Source organism: Rhinolophus sinicus, chromosome 4 (genome assembly GCF_057876585.1).
Source record: "Rhinolophus sinicus isolate RSI-liver-muscle chromosome 4, RSI-T2T, whole genome shotgun sequence".
In the NCBI taxonomy this organism is placed as follows: domain Eukaryota; kingdom Metazoa; phylum Chordata; class Mammalia; order Chiroptera; family Rhinolophidae; genus Rhinolophus; species Rhinolophus sinicus.
Window position 1 is genome coordinate 72,728,123 of NC_142504.1, and position 23,028 is coordinate 72,751,150.

General features: G+C 39.3%; 1 protein-coding gene across 23 annotated transcripts in view; it reads left to right on the forward strand.

Annotated features, from left to right (window-relative positions):
• The window catches only part of DLGAP1 (DLG associated protein 1), an 855,894-nt gene extending 841,782 nt beyond the window's left edge, over positions 1-14,112 (forward strand). For 19 of the 23 annotated variants that reach the window (XM_019755703.3, XM_019755707.3, XM_074340269.2 and 16 more), the window contains 3 exons: positions 2,891-2,982; positions 7,842-7,994; positions 10,751-14,112. In XM_019755703.3, coding sequence (XP_019611262.1) covers positions 2,891-2,982; positions 7,842-7,994; positions 10,751-10,960 — 455 coding nt within the window. In that variant the 3' untranslated portion in view covers positions 10,961-14,112. Of the gene's footprint in view, positions 1-2,890; positions 2,983-7,841; positions 8,334-10,750 lie in introns of those variants that run through there. The other 4 variants (XM_074340278.2, XM_074340279.2, XM_074340275.2 and 1 more) reach the window with 1 other exon arrangement.
• The last annotated feature ends 8,916 nt before the right edge of the window (positions 14,113-23,028 follow it).

Sequence of the window (23,028 nt, forward strand, 5' to 3'; positions counted from 1 at the left end):
GCCACTTGTTTCCCTTTAAGAAAACATCCGAGTTTGCCTCTACCTACATGATTGGTGTTGCCCGAATGATTGGAATACTGCTTTCTCATTTGATTTGATTTTTTTTTTTTTTTTAAGGAGGGCGCAGCTCACAGTGGCCCATATGGGGATCGAACCAGCAACCTTGGTGTTTTTAGCACCATGCGCTAACCAACTGAACTAGCTGGCCACCCCTACTTTCTCGTCATTTGAGAATCACTGTCTTACTCACCTACTCTTATTATGGCAGTCTATATATATATATATATATATATATATATATATATATATATATATATATATATATTCAGGTATTTGTCTATAACCGAGAACATTAGCTCAAAGTTTTGAGGTATATCTGAATAGGTTGAGTTTCTATGACAGTTCCCAGGAGTTATGCAATCCCAGCCAGAAAATTTGAGACTGAGGAGCTAGTTCTAATCTCCCAAGATTCATTCTGAGATTAGTTGATGTCACAATCCTACCCTTCAGAGAAGTTTCCAGGAATATAGAGTATACCTAGAGTCACACATTCACTTAGGAAGTACCTTCTCAAAACTCTCTCAGATCTGGGATAGGTAATCCAAAGCACATATCCATCCCAAGCAACCAAAGATATCTGGTCACATTTGAATAATTCTAGACTTTGGTTTTTTTCCTCTTCTTTTCTGGGCAGCACAAATGTGGGGCTCACAGCTGGAACACCCATAGGGGAAGTATAGTGTCCTGATCGTAGATGATAACATACATTTTATTGAGTGCTTGCTATATATATCAGACACTGTCCTAAGCAATTCACGTACATTACCACTTTTAACCTTAACCCTACAAATAGGTACCATTAGCCCTGTTAGGTCTCTAAATGTTAGGTCCCAGAGACCTTGACTTAATGTTAGGTCTCTGAATGTTAGGTTTCAGAGACCTTGACTTAGAGATAGAGCCATGTCTGCAAGAAAACAACAAAATGTCATGTCGCTAGTTCACACCTGCAGAGAGAGCCAAACTTGCGATAACAGAAAATGCCCCAAAATAGCTATTGGCTTGCAGGCAGTCAACGTTTTCTGTTCAAACAATGCTACCCTGTCAGCACCACCCCGATACAACCCTCCTCACACCCTCCCTCAGGGGCTGTAGTGGTCTTTGCGCAGCTCCATAGACTCCTTTCTCGCAATCAACTTCCTTAACTTTCCCAAGCGTGCGCGTTCCTTTATTGGCCACCGCTCAAGCCCCGTTTTATATAGGAGAAAACAGATTAAATGACCTGTCCAGGGCAGTGGCTAGTCTAAGTGGTGGAGCCAGGACCCTCGGCCCAGTCAGGGCCTGAACCCTTAGCTACTCAAGTGCCCTGTGTCTCTTTGTGCTGTCCTTTCTGCTTCAGGAGTGTTGAGAAAGAGAGAGGAGGGATTGAACAACTGATTGATGAGTTAAAAGGAATAGGAGAACCATCTTAAAAGATTTTAAAAGCAGATTGAAAAGCAGTAAAAACTCTGGCCTGAGGAATTGCTGCCAGATGGCTGTCAAGGGGGACCCCTTGCTATCACTGAGAATGCAAATGTCCACTCTTTAGCTGTTTGGTAGGACTGGTGACATATTAGAGAGTTCGTAATTGCCCTGAATTACAGGTGTGGGATGCTGAAATATTTGAGGAGTGACTAGGTATAATGTGCATCATAAACCATCAGCTAGCCTGGATGTTTTAAATAAACAGAGAAGCAAATTACTAGAACACCCTAGGCCAAAATGAAGTTTCTTTTTCTTCTGTTTTCTCCTCAGACTTTGTGGGGACTGAAATCATGAAAGGGAGACCTGATTCCATTCTGAGCCTCAGGCTCTGTAAATTCAGAACAAAACAACAACTGTAAAAACATTGCTTCAGTCCTATAATTTCCCTCCCTATGAAGATTTCAAAGTGGGACAAGTGCACTTTGAGAAATGTCCCCCTCTAGTTTTCAATGTGGGCCTTGAAAGGGCTAGCAGGGTGCCTTCTCCCCTTCCTTCCCAGCAGGGAGGGTGTGTTGAGAAGTGCCTGGGGCAGGGCTCCAGCACGCAGCTGTGCCCTGGTCCCCACTTGGTGGAGGGAGAGCCTATGGGACAATGCAGACCCGAGGACAGCTCTGTGCAGAGCGTTCCACCCCATCTCAACACACCCATCTGTTGAAAGGTTCTCGCCTTAGACTGCATGGAAAGCAAAAAGTAGCTTGCAGCAGGAAAGATTTTCAGCACAGTGCATAGGGAATTAAACCTATATGAGCAAAAACATTGGTCTGTGAAGTGGAAAAGTTGGGACAGTGCTGGCGTTCCCTAGGCAACAGGCTGAAAATGTTCACTCTTTAGAAAGTCTTTCAACTGGCGGTGGCTCTTTCCTGACAGTACCAGTGGCTGAGCTCCGGAAAAATAATGAAGGCTATGGATGGGATATGGTGAGTGCCAAGAGGTTCCCCCCTTCAAGTTAGGACGGCTTTTCTTGTGTTTGGATTTGGGTTAGAAAAACAAGCTAGCAGACCATGATTGCTGACACAAATAAATCCATAACTATACAGGTAAACACTTGAAATTCAACCCTGCAGTAAAAGGAAAAAATAAAACTTTCTCTTTTGGTAATGTCCAGTGCTGTGGTGGAAAACTCCGTTATCCCTAAGAAATGTGCATGATGAACTAGTGGTTTTTTCCAAGTTTATTTTATATTTTAACCTAGGAACCTCTGTTACATAGAACAGCAGAGTAACAACCGCAATTGGGCTGTATGCATGTGTGCGCGTGAAGTGTGCTGTTTTCCCGAATTATTACAGCATAACTTCCTCTTTGTTTTACCAGACTAAATTGCAACAATGAGACATAATATATAAACTTCTTGTATGTTTGCTCTTTTCAGTTCTAGGGAAAATCCGAACTGCAGTGGGCAGTGCCCAACTTCTGATGGCCCAGAAATTCTACCAGTTCAGAGAACTGTGTGAAGAAAACCTGGTAGGTAATATCCCCATTACTACAATTTCTGTGCTAGTACCATAAGGAGAATGTGTGGTCAAGACTGGCCAAACAAAAGCAAAACTGATTTTGAACCAAGTCAAGGTCTATTGGACTCTCCCAACTGGGACAGAAAGTTTTTTGGTGAATCTTATTTCCTGCTTTTCTTAAAATTAAAAATATTTATTTCATACTTAAATAATCTTAGAAGAAAAAATCCAATCAAGTTAAAGCTCCATTTCCTGCTCTTTTGGTAGCTGAAAATTTTCCATTTTCCTGGCTTTTACAAGGCCTCTCTGATTTCGTTATTCTTACAAAAATAGGGAGCAGCCTGGTATTTCAGAAATAATATTACAGAAAATCATTTTGGGTAATGATTTTCTTTCTGAAATAGCCATCAGAGCCTATTTCCTAATCAGAATTTTAATTCAAGGGCCAGAGATGGAGGGCATCATAGAGTGTAGATTTGATCTCCCTGAGACAATTGAATAAGTCATCCTTCTTGGACATGCAAAACAAAATAAAGCAAAACAGAGACAAAACCACCACTATCAACATTTTAAAAATTGACTGCAAAATATAGGGGCAAGCGCTTCTTCACTCACATATGCCTTTAAAAAAACAAAGTACTGTCTTCAAGTGTCATTCCCTGAGAATAGCTTTTATTGGCCAATTGTTGGTCAAGCTGTATCTAAAACAAAGAAACTGAAAAGCAACTTGTTTATCTTGTGGAAATAAAAACATATTTATATGCAATCTAATTGGCCCAAACTGTGATTTCAGAGTTTTAACCACATCCTCTTGTTAACAAGGACAAATACAGACTAAAAGGGATTTATCTAGACAGGTTCAGCCAAGAAAAAATAGAAAGCATGCAAAATTAGTACTTTCCATCCCTCTTCACCAGGCTTTATTTGGATTGGCATTATGAGCTCATGAAAAGAGTCACTCTTTATTTTATTTTATTTCTTCTTGTTTATTTATTTATTTGTTTATTTATGTATTTATTAAGGAGGGCGCAGCTCATGATGGCCCATGATCGAACCGGCAACCTTGGTGTTATGAACGCCACACTCTAACCAACTGAGCTAACCAGCCACTCCTACCAGGCTTTTCTTTTTGAAATCTCCGTGTGGGACTATCCCTTCCTTTCTACCTGACCCCCCCCACACCACCATCACACCACTAGTCTACAATTTGTTTTCCCCTCCCTTAGCAAAATTGCCTGACCCTAATTCTGTTCTGGATTGTGAGATACTATATATTAACGTATTGGTAAGTGAATTAAACAAATATTTTATTAAGCTTTACCTCAGTCCAGGTACAGAATTCCTGCTAATTTGTAAACTTGGTAATGTGTCAAGATCTTAATTAACATGAATCTTTGTTCTTTAAATGTAAGAAAGCTCATATAAAGCCACACTGCTCAAACTGGCCAGTAGATACGCATGGAGGCCGATCTGTACATGCTTCAGGACACACAGCACACCTTTTAAAAGAATTATATAATGGGCAGATATATTATAAAGCAGAATGCAAACATTATGCAGATTTTGAAGATGAAATTACAGACAAAATGTTCTGAAAATTTTGCAGACGTAGGAAAGGTTAGCCCTGTTAAAGCCAGCTTTTGATGTTTCCTAGTCCCTGGTGGGCTCACATTTAAAGGGACTTAGGTGGCAAAATATGAGAAGCATGTTAAAGGTAGATGGAAGCGGAACTACACTGCAGGCAGAGGGCCATTGATGACTGGTCAAACCACGCCCCAGAAGAGAAGGTCAGGAGCCCACTATGTGCCAGGTACATGCTAAGAGCATTTAGATATATGAACTGGTTAAATCCTCAAAGCGATTCTATGAGGTGATGCAGATAGTGACATTTTTATGATGTTTTATAGTTGAAGAAAATGAGCATTGGAAAGGTTAAATAGCTTGGCCAGGGCCTCATGGTAAGAGGCAGAGCCAAGATTCAAAACCCAGTATGTTTGACCTCATTCCCTATAAATCCCTCCACCCTGGAATTTGAGTTCCACTCCTCACCCTATTGAAGGGACCTGGGACTGATTAGTCAGCTTCACCTCCTCTGCAGCACAAAGCACATTAGCCTTGTGGTGGCCTTGCTTACGTCTACAAAGCTGCGTATAAATGTGGCACTAAGATTGGTCACAACCAGACCTCCCAGTTCTCCTTTCTTGAGTTCTTACTCTGAGGAGAACACTTGAAAACACTTGCATATTATCTCAGACAAGACTCTCAGGCATAGAATGAATGGATAAGAGTTACTTTTTCCAAAAGAAACTAAACCAAGGAACCTAGCTCTCATTCTTCCATACCCTTCGCCACATCTGACCTCCAAGTGGTCTGGTTCAGACCCAGGCGAGTGCTGCAACTTTTTTCATATGGGATGTCACATGATTCACTGATTCAGAGATTGGCTGAGTGCCTAAACTGTCTCTCTGCTTCCCCATCCATTCCCTTGATGATGTAGGGGGCAAGCTGATTTCTAGGGAAAAGGGAACAAATTGCCCATGATACAGAATTAAACAAACTCTGCCTACTGAACTATCTATCATTTCATACATTGGTGCACTGAAGCAATTTAGCCAATAAGGCTTAAAACCTAAAAGACTTTAGTGAACTCCAAGCTGTAAACAATTTACTTTTTGGTTATCAATAAGATAAGAAAATATATTGTGAGATCATAAAACTCCGTTTGAGAGATATTTTGTCAAAGCTACCATCTGTCTTTTCTGAACCTAGATATTAAGAAACTTCTTTTGGGTTACTAAGTCAAAATGCTGCAGAGCAACTCTTGTTAATTCAGGTGTCATTTGAATAGATTTTAATACTTAACCAAACACTTACAAACTTTAGAGTTTACTTCTTCCAATGAATTTCAGAACTATGGGTAGTTTTAGAACTATTAAATTTATAAAAACATCTCTATTTTGAGGCCAGAGCAATAATGCTAGTCCACTCAAAGAGCTAAAAAGTTTTTTCCAACCTATTAGTTTTGATGGTCACTGACCTTACACTTTCTGAAATTCTGATGATACCATTTTTTTATACGGGTTGGTTTTGTGTGTGTGTGTGTGTAATTGGGGAATATTAGAGAACAGTGTGTTTCTCCAGGGCCCATCAGCTCCAAGTCATTGTCCTTCAATCTAGTTGTTAAGCTCCAAGTCCAGTTGCCATTTTCAATCTTTAGTTGCAGGGGGCATAACCCACCATCCCATGCGGGAATTGAACCGGCAACCGTGTTGTTGAGAGCCCGCACTCTAACCAACTGAGCCATCTGGCCGCCCCTCTGGAAGCTCAGCAGCAGCTTGTTGTCTTCAGTCTAGTTGTCGAGGGCGCAGCTCACTGGCCCATGTGGGAATCGAACTGGCAACCCTGTTGTTCAGAGCTCACACTCCAACCAACTGAGCCATCAGGTCGCCCTATAGGGGTTGGTTTTAAAAGTATAAACTGGCTTCACGTTATTGTATGGCATGAGGTTTCATAGTGTATCCAACTGCCCAGAGGTAACCAAAACTGACCCCAGCTGTAAACATCTAACATATGGAAGCTCCCATCCATGTAACCCTAAATGCTTTAGCTACTATTGCAGGTAGTGATTAACAATGAGCATGCCACCTTCAATCTCTTAGTTATGTTTTTCTGTCTTAGATCATATAAGTTTGTGGTTTGTAATTTCTAGTACTTGTCAGGGATATGTGGATGGAGGCAAAGAATGTCAATCCTTAAACACCAAAGAATGTTTAGTATTTCTAGCAAATGGGTTGTTACAGACATCTATGTGTATGTATAGATATGTGTTTTCACATTTGCTATATTGTGTTATGGTCAATTTAAAACTAATTCATTTCTAAATTCTGACAGTATGTTATTTCATAGAAATAACATACTGTCTGTCAAAGTCCTTATATGATAAAATGACTTCCAATATTAGGAACATCTTAATTATTAAACATATAGTACTTTAAAATTCAATTAGCTTATTACTCACCATCTGTTTACCCTACCTAGTACTTCATTCAAAATGAGTATTAAAACAAATCTTATTTTAGATTTCATATCTGTTCTCTGAATAAGTTGGTTAGCAGGGAGTCAAATACTGACTCTAATAATAACATACTGTATTGTTTTCAATGATGGTGTTTTCGTTTAAATATGATGTTTTTAAATGTATCTTGTTGTAGATCATACATTCTGAGATTTTCAAATGTTTAGACTCTCCCCCATACATATTGATGGATGTTTTATTACAAAAGAAGAGTTTCACAATCTTTACCATTTGTAGTAGAATCTAAAAAAAAGTTAAGCTCATAGAAACAGAGTCGAAAAGTGGTTGCTAGGGGCTGAGGGGTGGGAGAAATAGGGAGAGGTTAGTAAAAGGGTACAAACTTTCAGTTTTAAGATGAATAAGACCTGAGGATCTAACGTATAACATGGTGACTATAGTTGATTACACTGTATTGTATTTGCTAAGAGAGTAGAGTTTAATGTTCTCACCAAAAAAATATAAAAACGATAAATTTGTGAGGTAATGGATGTATTAACTTAATGCAGGGAATTCTTTCACAATGTATATCAAATTATCATATTGTACACCTTAAATATCTTACAATTTTTATTTATTAATTATAACTCAGTAAAACTGAAATATACATATATGTACATGTATAAATTTTTTAAATACAATTACCATTTGTAGCCTCACTTTTATCTCCTGTCTGGAAATGAAAAGAAACTCATCCTTCTTGTGTTATTTGAAATATTTGCAAATGCCACTTTGGCCCTGTGCTTATTATCATGGCTCGCCTCTAAAGCATGAATATTTTTCTTTTTCTTGTACAGAACCCTAATGCTCATCCAAGGCCCACCTCCCAGGATTTGGCGGGGTTCTGGGACATGCTGCAGTTGTCCATAGAAAATATTAGTATGAAATTTGATGAACTTCATCAGTTAAAGGCCAATAATTGGAAACAGATGGATCCTCTTGACAAGAAGGTAGAACAATGTAGATTTTGTATGGTTCATTTAAAAACCTGCACAAACACTGGACAGTCTAAATAGGCTTCTGCATTCAGTCTTGCTGTTTACAATGTGAAATGGAGCTGATATATTAATTTCATTGTAATGACAATGTTTACATAGTAATCATTTGGGATATTATCTGTAATATGTTTCAGGCATATTTAAAAAAAAGTCTGTCTTTGTGAATTGGAAAATGGGAATGTGGCTTTTTTTTTTGTTAATTAAACTTTAAGTTAAACCATTTTAGTCATTGGAAGGAACTGCCTCCATTTTGCTTTTTAAACTAAAATAAATGACATCTTCAGTGCATAATTACATAGAGCAAGAGTTCAACTTCCTTACACGGCTAGAATGTGTTTCTGAGAAAAATAGGAAGCCCTGAAAACTAATCGACTTTCATAATTATTTCATAAATATAGTAATAAAGAGATCACTGTTGTTCAAGTCTAAAAATATACACACCATCAAATTTCACAGTAATCAAAAATGTTGGGATTTTTTCTTTTTAAAAGAGTTTTACTTTGGGTTGATTTGCCTTGGGGAATATTGCTCACTGGGTCCCTCATGCAACAGTTTAGAAATACTCAAATTATTTTACTTTAATTAATAAACTGCGATTTTCACATTTGATTATGTTGGTTCCATTAGGCTCACACAGGTATCCAGTGTCCACCTCCCTAGGCTGGCCTGTCATGCACGACTTTTTTAACCCTTTGCTTTCCTGTAGCCTGAGGTCAAATAGTTCTAAGAGATTCAACAACAAAAATTAGACATGGCCATTCCCCTGAAGCACTGGTGGCCCTGCTCTTTTCAGGTCTCCTCACCTATCAGAGAGCTAACAGCAATCCAATCCATTCTATTGCTGCCCATCATAATAGCAGGGCTCTTTCGGTCAGTGGGCTCTCAGAAGAAATCCAGTCCCAAGGGACAGTGCATAGTAGACACGAGGGAAACACTGTCATTACTGTCCCTCATCTCCAATTCTGTCACCACCAACCTTAGGGTTTTAGTGTTAAGTATCAAAGTACCATTGATGTATGTGTGGCCTCTCACTTGGGAAGCCCAACATTTGTACTCAATCTAGTGTTCTTTAATCTGTATTTAAAACTGTCTGCTAAATAAGCTTTTAAATTGGTCTTATTTTAAGAAACGCTACAGATGTACACACATCCTGGTAATTTAGTTCCTAGAAATGATCCATTTAATTTCCCATTCATTCATTGATTTTTTTTAAAATTATTGTTTAAAAATAAAATGTACAAGGAAAGGAAAATATGACTAAAAAGTTTTTCAATGTCCATACTTTTAAAAGTACCCACCAAGTCACCCAACAATAAGATTTAAAATGTCCAAAAGAAGTGATGCTTAGAATTGATATATGTAACCTATTGACATTTACACAGCAAATCATTAGTTAACTTGATTTCTAAATCATTATTTACTTTGTCTATGATCAGAGCTTCTCATCACCCTATGAACTTTAGGGGAAAAAATGAACAAGCACAATCAGAGTGGGCAGAATACTGTTTGCACTCTGTGCTTCCTTTTTCTGTCCTTTGGGCTGCACAAAACTATCCCTTAAACAGCCTGAGGACAACTCCAATGTAATAAGTTTAACTGGGCACTTCACCCACGCCAACAAGGAGGAACTGCTGTGATGAGCATGAGTATTAAGGCACAAAGAGGGCCCTTTGGAGTATCAAAGAATCCATATTTTAAGATACTTTTCTCATTTATGAGACATTGCACGTTTCACATTTATTGATGACAATTATTAAAAATGAAAATATCAGATTTATGTAGACCTTTTCGCAGCCTGACAGCTTATCATCCTTTTCCTAAAAATCCTTTGTAGTCTAGATTCCCTTCTTTTTCACAGCACTTTTTTTGCTGCCTAAGTAATGAATGGCTTTTGTTTTTGCAGTGGTATTGCTGCCAAGGCATATGAACTCTTTCAGTCCTGTGTTAAGTTTTCATGGCACAGTGTCTGTCCCTGTGATTGGAATTGCCTTCTGGGCCAGAGTCATCCTGAGGTCCCTAAGGAGTGACGTCCCCGCAGGATGTTTTGGGAGCCATTTTGGAACTGATTCCACACCCGAGTATAGGAATGATCAGGGTCATCCCTCCAGGGTGACGGTGGAGAGAATATTGCTGTGTGTCTGTGTGTGATGTGCAAACGGGTATCACTCACTGTGGCATCAACAAAGCTAAAGAACACAGTCTTATCATCTCTTCTTCCTCATTTGGCTATTTAGGTTTGGGTGGGACGGGAGAGAGGGTGGTGATGGTTTTAAACTCTGAACCCAGCTCACACCCCCTGCCTGGCCTCCTTAGAGCTGAGGCAGAGTTCTAAGATGCTACCGCAGGCGCTGCAATCCTTTCCCATCTCTGGCACCCGGAGGAGTCTGGAGCCTCCAGAGAGAACCACACTAAGTGTGCTGGGAGCGCAGGCTTTCAGCAGGGGGCATTTTAAACCCACAGCCTTCCCTTGGAGAGACCTAGTTCTGCAATCCAGTCTTACTTGGCCTTAAGCTTTCCGGTATTTTTGTTTCCTGCATCTTTTGAATACCCAAGCCAGAATAATGAAGAAAATATATATATACAGTGTGCAGAACTAACCACCCTTAGGTTTAAAAAACAGAAAGTGTTCTAACTACTGACCTATCCCAGTTTCCCCCAAGCTTGTCCTGAGAAGCTGTGTAATGTCCTGAACCTTCTGCTTTGATCAGGAGAGAAGGGCCCCTCCTCCAGTGCCAAAGAAGCCGGCGAAGGGCGCTGCGCCGCTGATCCGGGAGCGCTCGCTGGAGAGCTCGCAGCGCCAGGAGGCCCGCAAGCGCCTGATGGCCGCCAAGCGCGCCGCGTCAGTCCGCCAGAACTCGGCCACCGAGAGCGCCGACAGCATCGAGATCTACATCCCCGAGGCGCAGACCCGGCTCTGAGGCGCCGGGGCCTCCCGCGGCCTCACCCCAACTCTCCGTCCTCCCTGCTCCTCTTCGCGTCCCCTCCGCCCTCCGCGCCCTCTGTCTCTAAGCCCAGTGACTTCCACTGTCGCGGTGTAGTTGTCCATCTTCAGAGCCGTCCCGGTACCCCTCTGCCCAGACCCGTCTGCCCACGTTCTTCACCGAGCTTTGCCACCTGTACTGGTGCGTCACCTGCCTCATCCGGATAGCCAACCCTTTCTTTTCTCGGCAAACCCGAACCCACCTGTGTAGAAATGGCCCCTTTAGGTCACCCACCATCCTCAGTTCTCTCAAGCTAGTCTGTCCCTAGAGCTCAGCAATATAAAACCATAGGGTATTTCAGAAATCCAGTATCACAGGGCGATCTTTTGGGACTTAACCGTCTTCCACGTGAAAGAAACTAGGGCTCCGATTCTCTTTATTGCCCCTAAACGGTTATTATTTTGTAAAGCAGATGGAGCACTTTATTTCCAACCTCAGAAATCACACCATCTCACCGGAATCAATGAATGACAAACCAAGAGGGGACGAAGTTTGGCTGGGGGTGGGGGGCTCGGATGTGTAGTGGGAAAGGGAGAAGCAAAGCCTGCAGGTGCTGGCGGCGGTACCGGCACCACTCACAGCTGCACAAACTGCCTCACTGTTACTTCATCAATCACTGCTTCAAATGTTTCAATCAGCAGAAGATTGTAAATTCGATCTTTCAGGGAAATTAATCTATTCTGAAAGGCAATAAAATGAAGACAGGCAAGGCAAAGGAAGCACTGGGAGTTTAAGATACTACAGAAGGGATTTTTTTTCTTTGTCCTATTATTAAGAAAATTTAGACCTGAAATGTTTTATCAACTTTTATTGTACTTTGTATGTTATATTGTTGTGGTGGTGGGTCTTAAAAAGGCAAAGTGTTGGTTCTGTTAATTTGTTAGTGTCTATCCTGGGGGGGCTACCTAATTGCACACATTTAAGTACACATCTGCTCATGAAGTGCTGTATAGGGCAGCCAGGCTGTTTTCAGAGAAAAGTTTGGATTTTCCTATCATCCCTTTGAATGCTACACAGTAGTTCTTTTAACCCAGTAGTTCATATTGCAGACATATTCTCTCCTTTAGTCTATTCTCACTACTACCCAGAGTCCTATCATACCCCAGCTTAAGGATTTTGTCCTATATCAAACAGATAAATTTTCTACCCCAACAGACACGCTGCCCCATTCCAAAGGGCTGCCACTCATCTTAAGGTCCTAGGTAGTGAGAGAAGAAATTTGACCTGCAAGTCTCAGCAACCATGAGGAGAGGGGAAAAGTCATGACTTATAAACACTGAAAGAAACCCAAGCTTTTGGCAGAGAATGTTGATTTATGTTTTTAGTCATGATGGAAGGGCAGTTTGCATTTTGCGTCTAGCTGAAGTTATCTTTAAATGCCCTTACTCGTAACAGTTTTAAACATTGAGAACGTGGTGATCTTAAAGTATCACTGGCATTTTATGTCCAGCTCCCACCGTAAAGCATTATAAATTACCATTGAAAATGAAAGACTTTTAAAAACATACATCAAATATGCTTGCACCAGAGAAGCTTTAAAAACAAAAAAACAAAAACCACTCTCATAGCCAGGTGCTAATTTAATTTTATTTATGAAATTAAGAGAGGTGATGGGTTCTGGCAACAACTATTTTCATGGACGTATTCTAAAACCACTAGAGAATTCGCTACCTCTCAGAGCCATTGATGCTTTGAGCTATCTTTATAAACAGGGCACAAATGTTCACTGCTGTGGTTTACAAGAAAAGGGCTATTAACTTATTTAAAAACAAACTTTTAACTAAGGTGAACAAAGTACCTTGAGTGCTTTGTAAAATTGGAGCATACAGAGATTTTGAGCTTCAAGTATTTGCTGGTTTTAAACAGAATACACCTTTTCTTTACTTTGTAGCAGCAATGGAAGGTCACACAAAATTTGCATTAAGTAAGGCCAACTGCCACCTTGGGTAGCCTATGGTCACCTTCAATCCTGCAAATGACTTGGAACTCACAGATTAATGTGAAGGAAGCGGCATCCATTTGAAGACCCATGTCCCAACTACAGCTCTGTGCCCTGAGGTAGAGATAAGATTTGGATTACGAAATAGATTTCTAATAAGATTCAAGATCATCCTACAGTATTTTCTTCGGAAACTGGTTTAGCCCAGGATATTTTAAAGAGAGACAAGAGAAGGTCTATTTATCTTGTCTACGTGAATGGTATTTGTATATTCATAACCTATTTTTGGTAAAAATTTTAAATCTTTTAGCTAAATATCTACAAGCATCATGACCTTTGCCTTCCTTAAAAACACAAATTATACAAACACTTTATAAAAAGGTAATTATTGATGTAAAAACATGACCCCACATAAAGCTGCTTGTTAACCACTTGCCCCCTTTAACTGACATCCATGAGCGTAACCTTTGTTCCGTTGTTCTTTTTGATGTAATTTGTAGAAATGTTTTTTAGTTCATAATGGAAAATGTATGTACCCTGAAAAATTACTTATTTTGTTTAACTTTGGTATAAAGATGTTTGGGCATTTTCTTGGGGGGGATTACAAAAGAAGTTTGTCTCCCACATCAAAAACGTTCAAAGAAATTAAGTATTTATTATATTTTTTGCAGATGTTTCCATACAATTCACATAACCTTTTTGTAAAGAGAGATGAAGAAATGGATTAAAGATTTTTAATATTTGAAATGGTAAATAGAACTAATTTATTTGTAATATATTTCTGTTATTTATAGATGTTTCCTTAATGTTTTACTGTGCATTACCACTTTAATTTAAGCCTTATCCTTGTGAATTTACCATTTCTTTTTTAAAACATGTCTAGATGCATATTTTAAATAACTGGAATATAAATCACTAGCATATCTGAATTCCCAAATGTAATTTTTAAAATTATTTTGGTTTGGAAAAAAATAAGATTCATTTGAAAGCCTTCAGATGGAGGGGTGGGGAACATTTTTATGGCTTTATGAACTGGAATTTCATAGACTTATTTACCTAGATTGTGTGTGGACAAAAAAAAAATTGTAAATAGATGAATGTTTCCCATAATGTAAAAAGAAGAAATTAATAAAATAATTAATGCACTGCTTTCAGGTCTGGGTGTTTTTACTACAGAGTCCTGCTTCTTCCAAAATATAAGTAATTGTGTTTTGGGGGAATAATTAAGCAATTAAGAAGCTATCATTCTAACTTTCATTGTAACAACACATATCCTAGTCACTATTGAGCAGGTGGGTAGGCCTTGTATCCTACATGAGGGATTTAAATGCTGAAAACTAAAAGTAATTTTACTATGATGATTGCACACATCTGAAAGTTTCGGGTCAGGAGCTATATATTTTATGAAAGAAGTTATTAGCCTTTCAAACTTGTATAAATCTGTATATATTTTATCCACTTGAATTTCTTTGCAACCATTTCATCAATTTCATTTCTTACATCGTTCTTCAGGTTAGGGAAAATCAGAATGATGCTTTGTGGTTTTCATTTCATCCTTGCAATAATGAAAAACTGTGCTCACTTAGGTTTAGTGACTTGTCTGGTGAGACACAATTATTAAGTGACAGATTTGAGTCCCAAATTCAAGCCTTCATTCAGCTTCATCTTCAGTGGGACCTCTATCATTCTTCCTACATGAAAATTGGTAACTATTTGCCACTGTTGATTTTGTCTGGGTGTCATCTAGGACATGTCTATAAACCTTACTTCATATACACAAAAATACAGACTTAACACACAGAAAAAGTAAATTAGAATGTCTTTTATGGTGTGAACTTCCAATTATCTGAAAATGCTGCAACTCTTAAGAAACCTATATCCACAGTGCTTCCTCCCCACCAAGCTCTTAGGCAAACCTCTACATCTATCTGCAGCAAAGTTGGAAATTAGTAAGCAGGTAAGCCACTTTTTCTGATTTTCATACCTAAGCATGTCCCCACACCAGTCACCAGAATAACACAATGTACTTTTGAAACTCTTCAAAAGAGGAATGATCAAGTGACTGGATCCCTGTGAGGTCGCAAAGATCTCATTACTTTGGTTCATGCGCTAACTATTCCGAGAGTCTGAACTGTGATTATACTTCTTCCCTTTTAACAAATTAATTCTTATATTTCACTGGGGCTCCTTAAACACTTCAGCCAAACCCCAAACAAAATGAGTTAGTTTTTGCATGTAGAAATTTGATCTTCAGTGAAGCAATTTCCCATGTTACAGGGTCCACTCCCCCCCCAAAATGTCATTTCATTTTTGATAGAAATTGAACAAAATTGTTTGCTTTAAACATGAATTTCTTTTATATCTTTGAAATTCTTCCCCTTGAAATGTTAAATTGATTTTGGCTTAAATAAATGACATTTAAAAATCATAGTGTCTGAATATGTTCATTCTTGAATGCCACCGGTAGATACTAAAGGGTACCAAATTTACCTGGGGTTTTCTCAATAGGCTATTTGACTTTCAGCCACTAAACCCAGATCAGGTCAATTCCTTTTGCAAACAGAAACTAGTGGCCCTGTCTGAAAACCCTCTCAGTGTCCTATCTCACTTACTAGTATAAGTTTTACAGAATGGTCTTAAATTCCTCTGTAAATCACCCATTATCTCCCTTGAAGCAGAGAGAGGAAATGGCCTGGTGGTGACTTCCTAGTCAGCATGCTTTCCTCGGGGCTTATTACTGCTGGCCCAGGGAGCCATCATCAGATAATCACAGGAATGTGAAGCCCCGGTGCGGTTCCTGTCTCCTGGGTCTCTGTTTAGCCGGTCAATTTATTATTTCAATGTCTTCTGTGTAAACGAGCACAAGCCTGAATTTATAGAAAATGGCTGAAAGCAAGAAAGCATTTTAATAAACACCAAAAAGTCAAGCTCTGCCATGTAGCTGACTGAACGGTTGCTATTCATTGCACCAAATGTTTTCACTAGTACAGATGAAGATTGCATTTCATCCTCTTCACTCGTTAGTCTGCCTTCTGTAAGAAGTACATGCTAATTTCTTCTTTCCAGATTACTTGATAGGTAAATCAGTGTCATGAGGGAGTTTCTGTTGAGATCTCAATAAAAAGATTCTTCCATTAACAACAACAACAACAACAACAACTCTGCCTTTCACTTTGGAAAGGGGGAAGGGGAAAGCAAACAGAGCCTCAGTTTTCTGTTACAAAGGGGAAAATGCATTCTTCCTTTTGACTCTACGGGAGGTTAGGAACAACAATTACAGGTTTTGTAGCCTTAAATCCTAATGCTTTCACTGCTTCTGAAGGCCAATGCTCTACAAATAAAAAATATTCCTGCATGGCTAGCCTTCTGAGATTTGCACACATAATCATCAGTTGGTGATTCCTTCCTTCTTTCTGGAGCTTTCAGGTCCAATGCCTACCATCAGTTTCAATTATGAAACGTGAGGAGAAACATGCAAGCAGTTAGATAATACTTTCAATGGCCCATAAAGTATATCCAAGGAAACATCTCTCCAGATTAAAATAAAAATATTCTGCTAACTGAAAGAAGGTCCATTTTAAAGGATTTTTGGTCTTAGAAAATAACCTCTTGCTATAGAAAATGTTTACTTCTGTCAGTGTCACTTTTTAAAATCCCAGTTGTCACATCATTTCCTTTCTAGAATGAGATCTAATGTACTTTGCAACTTCAGCCAATACAATGTCTGTCTATGATTCCCACGCATGAGAAGCAGATCTCAAAGGCAGAACTTGAACAAAGGTGAAAAGGAGATAGTTTTAAAAATTTACTCTTAGATTCCTTTCCAGTTTGAGTTAATTTAATACATTCATTAACGCCCCCCTCCTTCCCCAGCTTGCTCAGGGACGAGAGCATGGCTGCCTTTACTGTGTTTGCTGGCAGGAGTTAACCTTTTGTCTTCACTGCAGCCTGGCCCCTGGGAGGAGCAGTACGTATGAGCCTGGCATTGCCAAGGTTGAGCTTGACAAACGTGAAAGAACAACTCAAGGGCTATTGACTTGTTTCTTACATTAGTCAAGCAAAGTAATGAGTCTGGGATGATTGAAGGGGGACCTTTTCCAAGATGCTGGTGATTTGTGTCCAGTTTTGAGTTGGTACACTAAGGATACCTTGACCATCAGGTTGATCAAAATTAAATCACACAGAGAGAGTGAAGAATTGGAAAAGTGGAGAGATGTTAACATGGGAAAATGGGGACTACCAAACTGAACGCATGTGAGTGTTAAGTGCTTTGTAACTAGTGGTGAAGTGAGGAATAATTATTCAGACAAATCTGAGTAGTGCTGAAGACAAAGAACTTAAGCACTAATGTGAATCTAAGCTGTTTTGGCATTAGACTATTCAGGATCTGTCAGTGGCTGATTCAGCATGTAATTGCTCTCAAGGGCACTTTAATTTAAGATAGGTTATGAGGAGGCCAAGGACCAGCTATTCTTCTAACAAAAGCAACACATTAGAATTGGGTTAAATATTCAACTGAAAGAACCAGGTTAAATATTAAGGAAATGCTTACCTAGAGAAAATACAGGGTCTTAACTGCCCTGAGAAACTTGGTACACGGTACTGAGAGAAGTCGTTCTGCCAGAACTGTGTCACCTGGGTGATTCACATGAAAGGGGGGAAGTCCTCTATGGCTTTTCATATTTAAATTTGTTTATTAGATACTGACAAGACAGGACACACACACACACACACACACACACACACACACACACACACACACACTTATTATCCCTGTTGGCTTCAGCCCAAAGTGAAGTAATGATTTCCTAGCAGGGTTTCTGTCAGTGACTCCAGATCCATAAGCAGAGAGGATCCAGCTGGGAGAAAACAAAGGCTGAGGGAAAAGTCCCCCACACCCTTCAGCTTAAACCCTCATGTGTCATTTTGATTGTAATATTCTCAGTTGGGGTTGGGTAAGAAAGCATTGCCATACGCTTATAAAACGTTTGCAGATATTCCCAACATTTATCTTAGAAACTGGACTGACCCTCATCAGCCTCAAAATTGTGCCATGAGTGGGTCTGTCTGCCTAGCAGGGACAGGGCCATTCTGTAAGTAGGGAAGAGCTCAGGTTATGGTGGCAGACTGCCTGTGTTTGAATCCTAGCTCTGCCACTTACTATCTGTGTCTTTTTGGGTAAGTTACTTAATCATTCTGTGCCTAGTTTTCCTATCTATACAATTAGGATGAAAGTAATATTTATCTCATAGAGTTGTTCTAAGGATTAAAGGAATATTAGTATATATAAAGCTCTTAAAACAGTGCCTGGCACATGGTAAACACTCAAATGTTCAATATCATCATCATCATCATTACATATTTACATTTACTGAGAAAGTGTCTTGTGCCCTGGCTGTATTATTTTATATGAGTTCTGTACCTGAATCCTCACAGTCACCCTACGAGATAGTCATTACAAGTAAATTACAGAGATTAAATAGCATCCCAGGATTACTGGTAAGTGACAGAGCTACCGTGTTTCCCCGAAAATAGGATCTAACCGGGCAATCAGCTCTGCTGTGTCTTTTGGAGCAAAAATTAACATAAGACCCGGTATTATATTATATTATATTATATTATATTATATTATACTATATTATATTATATTAATTATAAAGACCCGATCTTATAGTATAGTAAAATAAGACTAGGTCTTATATTAATTTTTGCTTCAAAAGACGCATTAGAGCTGATTGTCTGGCTAGGTGTTATTTTCGGGGAAACACGGTAGTATTTGAATCCAATCTAACTCTAGATCCTTTGCTCATATGTGTATGATTTGCATAAGACAAAGCAATTTATCCACCTTTTTTTCCCCACTTACTAATGTATTGGTTTATTTCCGAACATTATGATCTACCTACTCTCTTCAATGGCTCCACAACATTCCATTTTATGGATGAACCATTGTACATTATTTAGTCCCCCTATTGATTGGACAATTAGGCTGTTTCAACCATTTGTCATGACAAACGTGAAAATCGTTTTACAATGTATCTTCAGTACATGTGGGACGGTATGTATAGGTTATATTCCTAGCAAATGTACATGCACTTTTGTTTTTAAATATTGCCAATTGACTTTCCAAAAAGGTTGCCTTGATTTTCACCTCACCAAACATATATGAGTTTTAGCGCCTTCCTTTGCAAACCAGGAAAGAAGCCATTCGTAAATTCAGAGCCATGCTTAAAAATACAACAATGATGGGGGAGGAGGGTTATCACTTTGTGAGGGGTGTAAATGTCTATTACATTGTTTTGTACACCTGAAACTAATAATAAAAACACACACACAAAAACAAAACAAAACAAAAAATACAACAACGAAAAGAAACCTAGCCATCTTCTAGCTGGCTTTCAACAAGGAAGGAAGGGAAAAAACATCTCTAGAAGCGTGGAGGTGGTTTTAACGAAGTATTTTATGTAAGTTCCAGAATTTAATGCCAGAACTGAAGGAAGGAAAAAGCACATGATAGCCGTAGGGTGTGAACTCATCTGGAATTGGGTCTATGTCATACACCTTAGAGGACAGCCGAAGAAGCAGCTCCTGGGAGTTTAGACTCACCATGGAGTCCAAGCCAAGATTGGGAGCAGAGCGTAACCACTTTGATGATTAATAGATTTATACCACAGGACACCAACTCCTGTGCATTGTAGTTCTTTTTTTCCTTCTTACTGTTTTTCAAGTGAAACTCCACTTCTACTTATGAAAAGCCTTTAAGATGATTTACAGAATTAAAACATAAACCACTGAACAATTTTATAAATGAAAAAAGAAAATTAGTGGATATATAATTTCACCAAGCACCCCCAGGGGCCTGAGTTGTGGCAAATGAATACTAAATTTCTTTCTAGACTCCCTGATAGCCAGGGCAAAGAAGTCTGCATTTTTAAAAATTTGTCTTCATGCAGTTTGGAGACGCACCAAAACTCTAAAAGCTCCTTCTGTGCTCAAAGAATTAACAACATGATTTTGCATATGTTGCAAACCTAATGTGTGAGCTCACAGGACACGACTGACTTGCTAATCACAGCCCTGACAAATGACACATTGCATGAAGTACAACTACTGTGTCTTTAAAATCAACTCCACTTTATTTAACTGGTCTGAGTGGTTTTTGGTTCTTGGCAAGCAAATGGCCCTAGAATAAGACAGAATTAGTCTAACGTGCCTGTTGAGTCCAACATCCTTTGGAGTTCAATCCAAGAATGCGTACTTCCTTCTAGGAAGTAAGTAATATTTCAGTGGTTATGGTTTTTGTGTGTGTGTTTTTTTTCTGTTTCTTTTCTTTCCAAGCAGCCTTCTTGACAAAGAAGAAGTCCTCGTTTTCCTGTTCAGATGGACCCATATCAGAACGTGTGACTTTTTGGACTTATTTGTGTGTAAGCAGGAACTCTTCATTTCCCAAACGCATCCCCCTTTGTCACGCTAAAGGTTACAACTCTTTCCACCCAGTCTCAGCTGCTCCTGTGCTGGCTGGAAGACGGAAGACGCTGCTGTCACCACCTAACACCCGGTGTTTGTGCTGCGACCCACAGGGCAGTTTCAGTTGCACTGCCCAGTGCCTTTTGACCCACATTAGGACAGAAGAGTCTTCGTTAGTGTGGGAAAAAACACAGGATTTGACACAGCAGCTTCGGTTCTAAGGTCTACTTAATACTTCATCCCCAGACCTGGAAAGACTATGTTTTGACATTGAATTTAAACCACCATTTTAAAAAAAATTAAATATAAAACACTGGGCTGAGCTGTCCTCACCCTCGAGTAATCATATTCTACTATTTGGAAGGTGGGGAAAAGGGAAGAGAACAAATACTGCAAATGCCAAAGAAGCAAACCAAATGAAAACTTGAGAATTGGCCAAAGCATTCAGTCTTTTACACATATGTAAAGTGATTAATTGGAGAGAGGAAGGCAAAGATTTATGGAAGATGGGTTTGATTTGCAGGCTTTTAACAGCCCTGAAAATAATGGTTCTCAACTTTTAGTATTTTGAAGATCACTTAGAAATCATTTAGCCACCCCACCCCCACCCCTAGCCCCAGATCCTGACTCAGTGGATCTTCTTTGAGAGCCAACCTACATTTCTAACAAATTCACCCCGTGAGTCTAATGCCAGAGTTCACAGGCCACCCTCTGAGAACTGCTGCCCAGTAGTGGTCTTCAATGTGGGAAGTTTCAAGAAATATGCACAGCCAATCAGTGGCACCAGAATGTTTGGGTGTAGCTGAGGTTAAGAACCCCAGGTATTTTAAGTAAAAGGAATGGGTTGAGAAAAGGCATGGAAGTGAGTCAGAGCAATAAATATATGAAGAATTAATCACAGGTAAATAGGTATAGCTAGAATGGCAGGTGCAGAGTGGGGGTTGTATTTCAACTCAATATGCCAGGGCAAGGACAGACAAGAACCAGTGTACTATGTACAAGAAAAGAAAAGAAAAAAAAAAAATCTATCCTTACCTAAAGTATTACTAGGAATTTTATCACTGGTTTTCTAGTGAAACACGAAAAATGTCTCCATTGGTTTCTAAGAGGAGTTTGTCTGAAAGTGAGTATGTCAGTCAAGTGAGGTTTCCCGTTGAGGTTAAACATCTCTGTCAGTCTGACTCTTTAGTCTTCATTCTGAGAATGAGAACACAGAAGGCAGAAAGTTCAACATTGTACAGCGTATTCCTGCAAAGTGACTAGCTTGCATTAGTTTATTTTCCAAAATATGCTTTGCAATAAAATATGAGTCACTTACTACACACCTGAGGCTTTCTGCATAGTCACCTAGCAGAGAAAATCAGTCTGTTATAAAGAATCACCTAACATGACAGTTTTCTCCTCGATCACTGTCTTAATCCATTTAGGCTGCTATAACACAATATGGGTAGCATAAAAAAACGAACATTTATTTCTCGCTGTTCTGGAGGATGGGAAGTTCAAGATCAAGACACCATAGATTCAGTGTCTGGTGAGGGTCTGCTTCCTAGTTCATAGGTGAGCCGTCTTCTCACTGAGTCCTCACATGGAGAAAGGGCAAGGCAGCTTTCTGGGGTCTCTTTCATAAGGGCACTAATTCCATTCATGAGGGAGGGCGCTAACGTTGTGATCTAATCACTTCCCAAAGGCCCCACTTCTAAATAAAGTCACATTGGAAATTAGGTTTCAACATAAGAATTTAGTGGAGGGACACAAACATTCATTTACTTTTTTCAATTATAGTTGACATTCAATATTATTTTATATTAGTTTCAGGATGAGAGACACAAACATTCAGTCTATAGCAACCACTTTCCTGCTTTTGTATAACCCCAGAATCAAGAGAACATTGGTGTGAACTCAGTTATTTATATAACAGTCGGTGCTATCCTCCCATAGAGGCTTAATGTCTGAGAGGTCAAATCCTATACAACAAAAAGACAGGGACAGTTTGTGTCACGAGATCCTCAAGCTCTGCCCTGTGAATGGACTCCTTATTTCAATCAGTCTTCACTGCAGTGAATTTCCTGTACAGTAAAATTTGAGATTTCTCTCTGGGTATTTTTGTATAAGAATGAAACTTATATAAGAATGAAACTGTAAGAATGGAAACCAGAGATCCAGAACTTTCCAGGACAATTTAGGTGTTATAGATTTTGTCTATATATGTTGACATTGATGCATACACAAATCAGAAAATTCCTTTGTCAGACCAAGTGGCCTAATATTTGATTCAGAAACATACTGTTCTCCCCTTCATTAAATCACTGCTGCTTCTTCCTCCCTCACCCAGAGATCTATGCAGATTTTTCTACACATTATAATTTGGAAATCTAAGTGGCTTCCAGAGTCATCCTCCCTGCACCTCCCTTTTAAAATAGTTCTGAGGCCTGCTGATCATATTTATATATGTTCATGTGAACGTCTATGTATACAAATACCTGAGATTACAGGGGCTTTCCATGGCCCTGGAAGTTAAATTATTTTGAGCTCTCATTTTGTTCCCCCTCCTCCCTACCCCAATTCCCTACCTGTGAAAATCCAAAGTAATTGCCCAAGA